Source organism: Salarias fasciatus, unplaced genomic scaffold (assembly GCF_902148845.1).
Source record: "Salarias fasciatus unplaced genomic scaffold, fSalaFa1.1, whole genome shotgun sequence".
In the NCBI taxonomy this organism is placed as follows: Eukaryota; Metazoa; Chordata; class Actinopteri; order Blenniiformes; family Blenniidae; genus Salarias; species Salarias fasciatus.
Window position 1 is genome coordinate 139,737 of NW_021941397.1, and position 13,725 is coordinate 153,461.

General features: G+C 41.6%; 2 protein-coding genes across 3 annotated transcripts; one reads left to right on the top strand and one right to left on the bottom strand.

Annotated features, from left to right (window-relative positions):
- Positions 1-96: 96 nt before the first annotated feature.
- LOC115385650 (ribosomal biogenesis factor-like) lies at positions 97-4,306 on the bottom strand. Of its 2 annotated transcripts, none has more exons than XM_030087724.1 (4): positions 4,185-4,306; positions 1,135-1,250; positions 912-1,028; positions 97-822 (listed from the first exon to the last, which is right to left on the bottom strand). In XM_030087724.1, exons 2-4 carry the CDS (start codon positions 1,243-1,245, stop codon positions 754-756), a joined length of 297 nt encoding a protein of 98 aa, XP_029943584.1. In that variant the 5' UTR covers positions 1,246-1,250; positions 4,185-4,306; the 3' UTR covers positions 97-753. The 2 variants fall into 2 exon arrangements, with proteins under 2 accessions (XP_029943584.1, XP_029943585.1); XM_030087725.1 differs by having other exon boundaries at positions 1,135-1,261; positions 4,194-4,213.
- Positions 4,307-6,574: 2,268 nt separating this feature from the next.
- Positions 6,575-13,103, top strand: LOC115385649 (carbonic anhydrase 1). Its single transcript, XM_030087723.1, has 7 exons — positions 6,575-6,750; positions 7,016-7,213; positions 8,788-8,906; positions 9,369-9,461; positions 9,547-9,609; positions 9,698-9,853; positions 11,735-13,103. The coding sequence occupies exons 1-7, from the start codon at positions 6,717-6,719 to the stop codon at positions 11,852-11,854; spliced, it is 783 nt and encodes a 260-aa protein (XP_029943583.1). The 5' UTR covers positions 6,575-6,716; the 3' UTR covers positions 11,855-13,103.
- Positions 13,104-13,725: the final 622 nt, after the last annotated feature.

Genomic DNA, 13,725 nt, shown 5'->3' on the forward strand with positions numbered 1-13,725 from the left:
AGGAAAAAAAAGGTGTGAGAACCTTGAAACTGAAAAGGAAAACAAATTCAAAGAACAGGAAAAATGAAGTGCTCGAGTTCATGAAATTCTGGTGAAAGTATTTATTCTTTTGCTAAAGGAAGTATATCCGAAACAAAGAGTTTTTCAACAGAGGAAGTGGTGAACTGAAAGAAATGGTCGTTGGTTAATTGACAAATTTTTATAATCATCGATCACATCCTCCACCTGCTCAAAGATGTGGCTATGAGTCACATCTCCTTGAGCAATTCCCCTTTTAATAAACGAGCCTCCCTTTCATAATACAACTGATCAGCAGGTGAATCAGTTAAATAATTATTAGTTGATGTAGCAGAAAACCAACATTTATACATAAATAAATGTTCAATACACTGTCGTCAAAAACCTCTTTTCAGTGGTTCGGGGCCACCGATGCACAAAGTTGGTTGGAGGATTGATTTGCGTTTTCAGCTGGCAATCGAACTCAGTGTGCCGTACTCAGAGTTACCTGGAGCTCGTGATGCTGCAGCTCTATCGGCTGTTTGAAAATTATTTAGCACGGATCAAGAGATGACTCAACAGCGATCGGACGGTAGATGGATGCAGACAAAGTGTATTTTCCATTTCATGGGATCTTCAAATTGCCCACAATACATTAGTTTCACACAAACACTGCAACTTCCTGTGATGCTCCCCTTTGCAGTGCAAATGATGGAAAATGTTCAGTCAATATTGTCATCGTTGATTCTTGGTCCATTATAGCTGAGAGAAGAGCTGAGCGGCGCTGTCAACATTTACAGATTCCTTTGGCGGCTCTTTGGGAACCTGGAATCCCAAACAAATGTTTGTTAGAAGGTTCAATCGAAGCTAAAACAATAGAGTTTTAATAAGGGTTTAAATGTTTCCTCTTCTACCTGGATTTGTTTCTTTGGCTCGGGAGCGACAGATTTCGAAATGCTCTTAACATCCCTCTGGACTTCTGTGAAGATTTGATTTAAGCTCTCCACCTTCTCCTTCTTCCCGGCACTGATCTGTCAAGTCAAAAAAAAAAAGCAGCGCTCGAGCAGAAGCAGCAAACAGGAAAAGGAACATGATGAACACACACCACTCGAGTAAAAGACACTACAGAGATCTCACGTGTTTGAGTGTCGTAGTGACTGGTTTGGCTTTGTTCTTGCTCTTCAGGTGCTTGTTTGCCACTTGAAAGACATTCTTCTGTTTTTTCCCTTTCTGTTTGTTTTTTGCCATGTTGCCTATAGAGGGAAACAGTAAACACACACATTCTCGATGAGATTTCTCATTTCAGTACCTTGGGGCTTGTTTCAGACTTTGTTTACGAGTTGCTGTGATCAGTCTGAAAACTGTCAAAGGCAGATTAATCCTCGTTCTCGTCTCGCCGCCAACGCCGAGGATCTGCTCACACCTGTCACGTTTGGTCTGATTTAAACAAACTCTGCTGTAACGGCTCCGTTATTGTGGTCCATTTATAGAAGTGCACCATCTGAGCGTTCATTTTGTTTTATACCAGCAGTCCAAAACCGTTTGAAAAGCGCCTCTTGGCTTGTTTCCAAACAGAGTGGAGAGCGGTTCATTTGAAGTCCGATTGAAGTTTTAAAGCAGCATGAACCAAATAGCTCCAAATGGACCAAACTCAGGACGTGACCTGCTTGAGAAGCGGCGTTCAGAGGGATTCCTGCAACCGTTTGGACTTTGTTCTGCTTTTTTTTTTAGGCTGCTAGTGAGTTTTCAGCTTATGAAAACACATTAAATCCACATGCATGGCATCACATTACGCATTGATTTGGAAACAAAAAAGAAAAAGAAAAAAAACAGCCTCTGCAGGGGGTCAGTACTTGCTAGATCGCCTCAGAGGTGGTGAAAAAAATGCATATTTAATTGTATTTTTTCTTATGAAAATACCTCAGTTTGATTTTAAATTGTTAGGAATACATTTTTATTTCATAGTATTGAACAGTTTGGTTAGTTATCTGAAACTATCATGATTTCAGGACTCATCTCTCCCTCCCAACTGATTTCCAGCCTTGTTCCTGCCACAAAGCACACAGCGAGTCACAAACATGGGAGGAAGAGTCAGTGAACAGTGATGTTCTGAATATTGTGACATATTTCTGGCAGAACCAGCTTGTTGGAAGGAACCACGACTCCCCACATGTCCCCCGCCCCATGGCCCTGAACGCTTTTAGACCGTGTTTTGATAGAAACTGCTGACAACAGGAACGCCCCACAAAAGCTGCAGTTTTGGAGATGACCTGACCGAGACTTCTTTCCGCCAGCTGCTGAAATTCTTAAGTCGACCCATATTGCTGCTTGTCACACAGCAGAACATTACAGGACAAAACGTTGAACTGCTGAATTAAATATTCCAGCCGCAATATAGATGTAAACATGTTCTGAAAGTGATCATGCTTTCGTTGATCAGTTTGTTTAAAAATAATGTTCAAGCGAATCTAATTTAAAAGCAAAAAAATGAGAGAACAGTAAATTCATCATTTTAGTCATTTTGCAGTTTTGCCGCTGACCTTTTCAGATTTTCTTGCACCATAAACAAAAACAAAAGCCTCCTCAGTCCTGCAGATTGGAGGGGAAAACAAGGATGTTATTCTAAAACACACAGCAGCAGATCGCCCCACCACCTGCTCCCGTTAACTCTCAACAAGAGAGTGAGGCTGTGAGAACCACAGAAACAGCCAAAAGCCCTGTATCCCTCCACAGCACAGCTAGTAAATCACGCATCCTGGTTTGGACTGAGAAAACTCTATGAAAGAGTTTCATACACAAACAACTGAAATCCGTGGATTCCTTCTGCTGGTGTCTGTGCTGCAGGCTACTGGTGCTTTCGTAGCTAAAGGCTTTCCTGGGCATATTTAATGTTCCACTGTGGGAGTGTGCAGACATCTTACTACTTGTTGTCATAGCGATGGCAATTATGTGGCTCAGGTGGTGAGCGATTGGCAATTACTTGCAGAGTTGATTGCAAAATCATTGTCTGACACTCAAACTAAAATGAATTGCTTTTGAGAAAGGTACAAGACAAAATGAATCCAAGGCAGGAGCTTTTTTTTTTTTTATGGAGAAGTTGTTTATCTTTGGAGTAAATTGTACAATTCTCTATGAACTACACAGCTTCATGCTGCTTTTTTCAAGCTTCATTACAATAGAGATGTATTTTTTTGTAGCGTTGTATACGGAAAAGAAATTCTACAGGGAAATGGCTTTGTGAATGACATGAGATGGACTAAATTAGGAGTTCAACACATTCAGTTTTGATCTGCCACATGTGATGAGCTGAGAATGTCAACTTTAAAAAAAATGCATAGGGGCCTGTTTAATTCTAATGCTTGTAAGCTGGCTGCTAGTTCTGGACATTTTTATGCACAATATGTCAGAGTTCTACAAGGATCACACTACTTGTGTCTTTTGTTGTTGCTGGTTCTCAGTTTAATCTTTATGACAGAATTTTATTAGTATGTATTTCTGTGTCTGATACAATAACGAATTCAAACCACCTACAGCAGTGTGGTGGCAAAGAACACAAAGGTAACATCAGAATGAGCAGTAAATAAAAAGCATTTTGAATAGTTTGAATCTAAATTTCTGACAGGATAGGAAAAGCATGAAACAAAAATCATAAATAATCTTTGAATACATCGTTAATGTAAGACGAGGCCATTCAAATTCAATCATATAGTACTATTCTGACAGAATGCAATTCACTGTGATTTCCAAGGAATAAAACAAAGTGATTAAGAAAGTCATAGAAAGTAGAATAAAGAAAAAGACTTATTGATAAAAGTAATAAAATACGTGACATCTATTGTTTTTTGGAAAACTTGAGAAAACCATGCTGTCTTCAGGTCTGATAAAGTAAGTGAGTGTTCAGAACAGACGTATGAACTAAAAGCTGCTTCATCTCCTTGACAGTAGGCTAAACCTCTTTCTAGAGGTTTCATATTCTCCTAATGAAACTGAAATGTGTCGCATTAGGTTATCGATCACTACTGAACTGCACGGTCTTTCTCAGTCTGGTTAAATAAACCAGCCGCCAGCCTCACCGTCAACACGAACCTCCGAACCAACTCCCAGTTCTACCTCACTTCTTTAAGAGACACAGAATATTTCAAAATAGCACCTGACCCTTGAAATATACACATAAAACATGTACAGACCTTTACTGTGTGTTTATATCTTCACGTGCTGCAACAACCACTACCGTCCTCGGACTTCGACGTCATGAACACGCGACGGCTCTCTGCTGCCATCTGCCGCCTTTCCGGACCAACGCACGCTCCTGAAAATAAAGAGGTATTTATTCATGGATGCATTTATTCAGTCTGTTTCTGTCTCATTGTAACGATACAGCAAACTGACACACTCAAAGCCTTTGTCTAGTTTATTCTGGAGATTTTAGATGTGCTGAAAGTAAAAGAAGAAGCATGTTAGGACTCGTAAAGCTTAACTATGTTATTATTAAATTCCCATGAAAGAGGCAAACAAAATCCAGTGTGTCCAATGTGTTGTGTTTCCCGTTTTCTTTTTGTTTCAGCTTTTATGGGGATGCAATTTATATCTTCAACCATTTCCTTTTGGAGGGGCATTGGTATTTAAATGTCAGTAAACGTTGAGTAGATGATGGTATGATCATCTGATACATCTAAGATTTACTTTACTAAGAGTGTTCCCAGAGTCAGAAGAAAACTAGTTAATCATACTGTATTAATATCCTTTTTCTGTAGCCAGCCCTTTTTCTAGGATGTGGTTGGCAGCCACATTGTGACACTCAGGGGAGCTGATGGAGGTCAAGGGATTTAAACCTGCAAGTTTTTAACGCCAACTCCAATGCTCTCATCTCAGGGTGCCCAAAAGCAGCTTTTATTTACCACATTCCCTTACCTGTGCAACAAACTGACACACTCACTTCTTTTTAATCAGACCTTAATTATAGTCTGATCAAGAAGAGAGAGTTTTAAACTCTTTTAACTCTTAGAGTTTTAAAACTATTATTTGCTCAGGCTTTCCAATAAACAATAGCTTTCACACACTTTATTACTTTTATAGTAAAAAAGTCTTTTATTCATTTCTTCTCCCTTTTATGTCTTTCTTAAATGCTTTGTTTTAGCGTTTTTCACAGTCTATTGCTTAAGATTGATATCTCATTTTAAAGTATTCCCTTAATATTTATTTATTTATTTATTTATATATTTGTTTATTTGTTTATTTGTTTGTTTGTTTTAGCATTCTTAAAACTGAAACAGCTTTATTACACTATAGTTAATATTTCGACCTCTTCACAAAAGATAAACAACCACACACAAGCAAGCCTACCAGTTGCGCGTGCCTCGTGACTTGCTCAGCTGTACCAATCCAACATTACTGTTACAATACTGTTTTTATTGAAGTCACATGACAGTGACCGAACGGATGCAGGACCTTTCGCCTGCACGTCTTGCAGTGCTGCTAAATACCAGCAGGTGTCGCCATAACACCACTAATTAGTAGTTACTACTAACACCATGCCGGTGGAAGAGAAGTTCTGTCATTGCTCTGAGAGCTGAAGTGGACTCGTTGAAACTTTTCAGGGACAATTTGAAAAGAGGCACTGGATTAGTGTTTAATTATCGATGCTAGAAACTGTTCTAATACATTTAGGTTTGACATGTTTAGCTGTGCATTTTAGGACTCCCATTTTCTTCAAAAGAAAAACTTGATTTACTTTTTTTTTTTTTTTTTTATTTACATGCAGATTTGAAGGTGAGGTAAAATGGCCTGTAGGGTAACATGCCAGGCATTTAGTCTTTTCCATCCTCAGGGAACACTGTCTAACTTATAATTCATCTTTAAGTACCGGATATTTACATACTGCATCACTAACAGTCACATGAGCCACGGACTTTCAGTTTCTCTTGTGTTTTGCTCAGCTGTACACCATACAATAAAACATCTATGCTCTCATATCCAGAGTTTTATTACAGTAATAATAACAATAATAATTTCCATGCTTTTCATTTGTGGTATGGCATTTTATTTGGTGACACTGTTTTCACTGTAACTGGTATTTGTAATGTATTTGTCATTCGCATGTAAGCTGCCCAAATATGTGATGTTTTAATGAAACTCTTTATGTTACAATTCAAGACCAATTTAGGCCTGTTCACTTGAGCTATGGTTTTAACCTACATACTTCCATTTTAGCTGTACCTTCACTTAAACGAGGACGGAAATTGCGTGTTTTTTTTTTTTTGTTTTTTTTTTTTTTGTTTTTTTTCTAAAATTCATTTTAGGATGGGGGAATCTGCAAAAGTTGTGTGCAGTTAAAATGGCGTTTTTGGGGAAACAATATTCGGAGTTTATTCGAGAAAAGAGAGGTGAATGATGTGCATGAAGCACTCAGACCGTTACTCTGCTGCCAATGTGAGAAGTGAAACGAGAGAGAGAGAGAGAGAGAGAGAGAGAGAGAGAGAGAGAGAGAGAGAGAGAGAGAGAGATCGATCCTCGGTGTTGCAGCGTTGCGGCGGATTGAAACTCCTCCCGGTCACTGCGCGGACATCATGTGGCCGACACCAGCCTGACAGACGCACCGCACACAGGGGAGCCTATATAAGCTGTGCAGCTGTCAGGTGGAGGACACTGGCTGCTCTGCGCTGGGGGACGACTGGCTTCAGGGGATTACAGCTCCAAATACTCAGATCTAAACTGTAGCAATGTCTCACGCCTGGGGATACGCGGCAAACAACGGTGAGGCGCTCATTGCAGCGCACTGGCATCATAATTTCAATGCATTACACGCAGGGAGGTAATGTGAAGCGCTTGCACTGCAACAAAGAATCCGCCTGGATGAATGAGAGGACACTGCACACATGCATCTCTGCAGAGATTTTTCATTATTTTCATTCTGCGCATTCATCTCCATCTCACCTCAAAGAGCGCATTTTGCTTTTTTTTTTTTTTTTTTTTTTAAATAAAATCAGTAATAACACTGTTGTCAATATATAATTTGCAGGACCCGACAAATGGTGCGATAACTTCCCCATTGCCAATGGACCCCGTCAGTCTCCCATTGACATCCTACCTGGCGCAGCATCATACGACTCTGGGCTGAAGCCGCTCAACCTGAAGTACGACCCCGCCACCTGCCTGGACATCCTCAACAACGGACATTCCTTCCAAGTGTCCTTCTCAGACGACAACGACAGCTCAAGTCAGTGGCATTTTGATGCAGTGTGAATTCTGTGCTGCGTTAACCTTAACCTTCATGAAACGCCTTGTTTTAATTACACACAATATCAGACAAAAGAGCAGATGAGGGTATGTGGATCTAGGTTTTGCAAACAAAGAGCATCATCATAATGCTAATCATATGCATGGTGCAGCAACCTGCAAAATGCTGCAGCAGGTTCAACGCATGGCTGTATTAATATGGTGCTAATATTAAAATGGATGCGTGAGTCATGCCCCAGTTTCATCGATGCCTTAAGGGATTCTGGCATTTGTGGACAATGCATTCAGATTCATTTTATTTTAATGAAAGAATCTTTTTTTTTTTTTACAATCAGATCTGCTCAAGAATGAAATCAGCTTGCTGTTTGAGAGGTTTGCTGAATAGGCTGCAGGAGTCCCATTGAAACGCCAGACACAAAGCATCCAGATTGTAATTGAATTGGTAATGTAACCCCTGGTAAACCTTTCCCACGCCAACTCTTTTCTGCTGGCGGAGAGGTCAAAAGCAGACAAAAAAAATCAAGGTTACCCTGCAAATGCACGAGAGCTCAGTTAACCATTAATATGTCCGGTGCATGGGAATGAGTTACTGCTTTATTTTAATAGCTTGTTGTAAAATGGAGTCACCCTGATTGTTGTCCTCATTTCGTTCCACTGTATTTCAAAAGCAATGAGATTACATTAATACCAAAACAGATGAAACAGTGTCCTAATGTGTATATGTGTGTGTAAGATTTAGGGTTGTGCGTATTTCTGCAGTTGGTTGTCGTGTAGCTTATCCGATGTGTGGTTACATAATGACACAATCGCTTGGATTATGTTTTTTGGAGGACTCGCAAAAGAAATGAAAGGCATATTTGCTAAGACTTTGAGCAGAATGTGTCACGCAGCATCCTGTCCCACCTTGTAAATTCAAGAGATTATTTTCAGCCGCCTCACTAAATAAAGAACCGCCTGCAGTGCATGATCATTCATCATGGCATGCATCATGCGCATGAGCCTTCTTGGTTCATCACTGTTGATTTTCAGGAATGTTCAATTTTTCCTGTTTGGCTGAAACAGCCTTATCTTTTTTAGAATGTGTGCGCGCGTGTGTGTGTACAAGTGCATGTGGGTGTGTTAGCATTAATCCAGAAATAGACCAATGCACTGGATTATCTGCTACTGTTAAACGACTTATTGCACTCCAAATAGATGTATTATGCAACACTGTGGACGGAGGTTTGATGTCAACAATACCTGGACATTATTTCAGACAGAATGCGGCCCTCAGTCTGACCAGAGCGTACACAACAGGAACTGAGTCTGCTCCCATGAAGTGGGAAGTGTGCCACAGCGCCGGTGTATTTCGGCTTGTGGAGCAGTCGTCAGTATGTTCAGCTCAGGAGCCTCTTCAGACTATTGTCCTGTGACCGAGATAAGCATCTTTTAACAGTGCTGCGGCATCAAGCCAGGCGAAAGTCACCGAACGACTGCGACTTCCTGCACCTCTACCTGTCCGACTTGAAGCCATCAATCATGTTTGTTTTGTTTTTCCGTCTTTTTGTCCTTCAGGTCTGAAAGATGGGCCGATCTCTGGGACCTACAGGCTCAAGCAGTTTCATTTCCACTGGGGAGCTTCTGACGACAAGGGCTCCGAGCACACTGTGGCCGGGACCAAGTATCCTGCTGAGGTACGGACGCCGCGGGAAGTCGTTGTGAATGTTGTAGTTTATGACAGTTTGAGGTTGACATGCAGAAAGGAGAAAAAAAACAAATCAGAGATCACTCATGTTTGTTTAAGAAAACTTTAACATTTCCCATCAGCAAAACTATTGTGAAAAACAAATCTAACCACAATTGCCCAAGCATAAACCTGTTTTTTTCCAGATTAAACAAAGCAGTAGTCATAGAGCTTATTTCCCCGTCTTTTCTTCTTTTTTTCTGGCCAACTTACAAAAAAACTAAGATGACAGAAATGTATTTCTTCCCAGGCTTTGTTTTTTATTGCGAGCAGCCATGAAGTCGGGCCTTCTTTTCTTCCTTTTTTATCTCAGTCTCAATAGAGTCATGATAAAAACTGTTATATCAGCAAAGATTGTATTTAAGCTGTGGGAGTTGATCACTGCGAATTTGTATATCTAATCTCTTCCCAGCTCCATCTTGTGCACTGGAACACCAAATATGCAAGCTTCGGAGAAGCTGCCAGCCAGCCCGATGGGCTCGCTGTGGTTGGAGTCTTCCTGAAGGTAAGCAGGAATGGCTGCACCCTTCATCCACTGTTACACAAAACTCATGGCATATTAACTCTGAATTTATTTTATCGTCTTTCAGATTGGCGACACAAATGCAAACCTCCAGAAGGTTCTTGACATGTTTGGTGCCATCAAGTGCAAAGTATGTTTCCATGGCAACCCCAGTTTCTCATATTCTCTCATGAGATCTGAATCAACAGCAGGTTGCTCACTTCTCGTATCACTTTCAGGGCAAGCAGACCACCTTCCCTAACTTCGACCCTGCGACTTTGCTCCCCGGTTGCCTTGACTACTGGACATACGACGGCTCCCTGACCACGCCCCCTCTGCTGGAGAGTGTCACCTGGATTGTGTGCAAGGAGCCAATCAGCGTGAGCAGCGAGCAGGTATGCCTCCTCACAGGGCCCGTTGAGCCGTGGCAGAGAGACTGGCTGAGTGCCAGCGGCCTAGAATAGCCCCGTCTGCAAATCCTCTCGGTTACGGCCATCTAAGTCAAGGGCTTAATTGTTCAGATTAGCGACGAGGCTGAAACGTGAAGAAGAGAGCTTCTGTGATAAGAGGAAACACAATACTGCAACTTATTCCACCATCAAAAACACACCAGGGCCTCGAAGTGAATGAGGTTAAACACAGAAGTTTGTTGCTTCACCGGAGTTTTACAGTATTGTGAGTCAACAGGAAATTATCATCCCACAAATCCTGTATATCATATTCTGGGAAAAGGCATGAGTGAGTGATTTCAGATTACAATATTCCCATAATCCTGTATTTATGTTACTCCTAAAAATTTTACCTAATGCTGCCACTGAAATGGATATTTAACTCCTACTCCACCCATCAATCTATACTGCCTGTACTCAGGTTAGTCCTTGCGGTTGGAGTCCTCAGGCCATGTGAAAATTAACACTACCCGGTCAAATGTTTATTTCATGGCTGCGGTGCCTGTAACAACTCACGAGTAAACATGTGAGACATGTGGATTCGACCTTTAGACTTGGTGTCACACCGGGTTGGTACTGAACATACTGGCCGGAAAGTAATTACTTAAACAATTATTTATCAGATAATCGTGAGAGGATACACCCACCACTTGGACAATTTGGTCTCAGTTGTGACAAGAAAGTCAGTGTGTACATTATGTGACTGAGACAGCGTAATTACCACCAACTGACTCATTAGCCAGGGTTAATGACAAATCCTGAAGCAGGCCATGTGACACTGAGTGTGATTTGTTGTTTCTGGGCTGTCTGGTCAGAAACAGTGTGAGGAAACTTTTTAGGAGCACCTTTATCTGATTAAAGATTAGGAGGTGATGGAATGACCGATGTCCCCTTTTGATGCAATATCCAGTGTTCATTGTTATCGTGACGGAAGCTACGGTGAATTTCAAGGTTTGCTCTGGGATAGGTTAGGATTGAACCCAGTAAAAATTAACCACGGCTTAGTTAGGAAAAGAGAAACTGAGCTCGACTTTCTTTTTTATTATTACAAAAAACGTCTCTGTACCACAGTGTTCAAGTCCAGCTCACACTGGGATGTCTGACACGGCAAAGCCGTGTTTAACAAACTGCACCAAAGTTGAACTTTCACTATAAATGAACCCGACTCAGCCAAAGATGCCAGTGGTTGGGTGACTGTCCGTGCCATAACAGAGTGGAAGTCATCCTGAAGCCTCTGTTTCTGAGGGTACAAGAAGAATAAGTCGAATTATTTTTTGTGTGCATAAAAAACATCCAGTCAGTTCAGCTAAAACAAACAGTATTTTACCAAATTCATACAAAATGTCTTTCAAAGACCAGAAATAAAAGCTGTAATATTTATATGTTTTTAAAAATTAACCAGTTTCTCTCTCAAATGAGAACAAACATGTTAGAAATTGTTCATTTCAATTGTCGATTAAAGCTTTGCTAAATAGCCCAGGTACACAGGATTAACCTGCATAATAACTTGCTTTTTGAATCAACGCTCATTAAATTCCCCGTCCTTTCCATAAACCTGATCAGACTTCAGCTGTGCGAAGCACACTGGTTTTGATACCATGACCAAAGACGTCCAGTTTGTTTTGTTTGTAGCATACCTGGGGCAAGAGTTCATCAGTTCCATTGCTTTTCTGCAGCATCAATTGCTGGGTTTGTTGGTTACCATGACAACAACATTTTTTTTGTGTGATTGTCGGTGGAGCGGACCGGCGCTGTGGTTTGTGAGTGACAGCCGCAGGAGGTGACCGTGAGCGACGAATGCCTGACGTATCTCCTCTCTTCTCGCAGATGGGCAAATTCCGCAGCCTGCTCTTCTCCGCAGAGGGCGAGTCCGAATGCTGCATGATGGACAACTACCGCCCGCCCCAGCCGCTCAAGGGCCGCGCCGTCCGCGCTTCCTTCCAGTAGTAACCCTCCCCCCGGTTTGCCCTTTCTGCCCTGTTGCCCTCTCTCCCTCCCTTCCCCCGTCCTCTAGCGAAACACCCAGAATTACCTCTCTTGCAGTGAGTTGCTAAGCACACATATCTCTCTCCGTCCAGTTTTAAAAAGAAGAGGAAGAAGAAGAAATTCCTGTGACTCATTGCAGCCATGAGATGGAGCATGAATTTGCACCCTTTTCTATGTGTAACATGCCAGCAAAGAAAACCAGTCATAATTTATTTTATAGGATTCACACTTCATGGTGGCAGTGAAACGTTTACCAGTATTCCAGTGTCGTCGTTTTTAAAGATTTTGCGTCGGTGTGCGCGGCCGTCCAACCAACACCTCCAGGAGGAAAAACCAGGATGAATTACAGTCAGAATGGTGCTCTGGTGCAAGGCAGGAGGCGGCACAGAGCCCCGGCTCGCTGCGGCAGGCAGGGGGAGGTGAAAAAATATCACCATCTGTGAGTAGGGTAAGGTGCAAATAAGAGGCACACTCACACACACAAACACACACACACACACACACACACACACACACACACACACACACACACACACACACACACAGGCCTCTCCCACTGCCAGTCTGTCTGTAATCTCTGACTGACTGCCAGCCTCTGCATCGCAGCAGCTTAATGAAACGCCGCAGCCGCCTCCATCACAACCGATTGACTCAGAAAATCCCCCTCTGGCACACACACACAGACAGACACACACACACAGACACACACACACACACACAGACACACGCACACGACATTGCACGCTCAGTCTCATGCAGACGTGATGCCTATAGGCACTGACCTGCTTATTGATCGAGTTGTACAACAGTGTAGATCAACAAAGGGTGCGCGCACACACTGCTGTTACTGCGAGCTCCTGCTCACCATGAATGTGACTTTTTTTTTCTGTTTTTGCAGCTCGTTGTCAACATTTTCATGTTTCCCAAATTGTGTTTTTATTATTATTTCGAACTGAGTCTGTTTTTAGCTTATGCAAACTAAGTTGTGATTCCTTCCTGTTTTACAACCAAAAGCTCTTACTTCTCCCAATGCCCCGATGAATTGAATTGTAATGTATGAAAAGAAGTTTTTACCAATCAATATGTCTAGTGCTAAAGCTTCAAACGCACACTCGTGTTGTACGTGATGCCATAGCGGCTGACACGCAAAGCCAAGGAAGAAATTAACTCGCCAAAAAAGCCAAAGGAGGTGAAAGAACCTGCCAGCGGATGAGATGAAAATAATTTAATGAAAACTGCTTGTATTTCTGAAATGTGACAGTTTTATGACAAATGAGATGTATTTCCAGAGAGATTGTAATGAATTTCAAGTGAAAATTAAAAACGCCTTATGCCAATCACTGTTAGTTTCGTCCCAGGAGTACGTGTTGTCATTCTGTTTTGGAAGTGGACGTTTTACTAGTCAAATAAATATATTTTATGACTAACGTGCGATTTCTGGGTTGTGTGTTCTTTCACTCTTCCTCTTCAGTAAGTTAGTGAGAGTAACAGTGGTAGTAACACATCCTAATACGCTCTGCTCCACATATTACGTAAGTCTGTAGGACTAAAGTCTTTTTTGGCGTGCTGTTCCTCTAAATCCTTACAGCGTTTTCACCCCAAATCCAACTGGGATCATAGTTGCACAATCACAAATGAAATGCTTTTCTAAAACTAATCTGCTGTATACGTACTTTGTGTTCGACATTTTAAGCGTTTTCTGGCCTGCATTGCTCATTTCATTAGGTTGAAGGTAACATAGTTTGGACGTCTGCTTGCATTTCTTTTCTGTGTTGACAGGAAACCATCAAATTCACATCTCATTTTCAAGTGAATATATTTCAGGTAAGCTT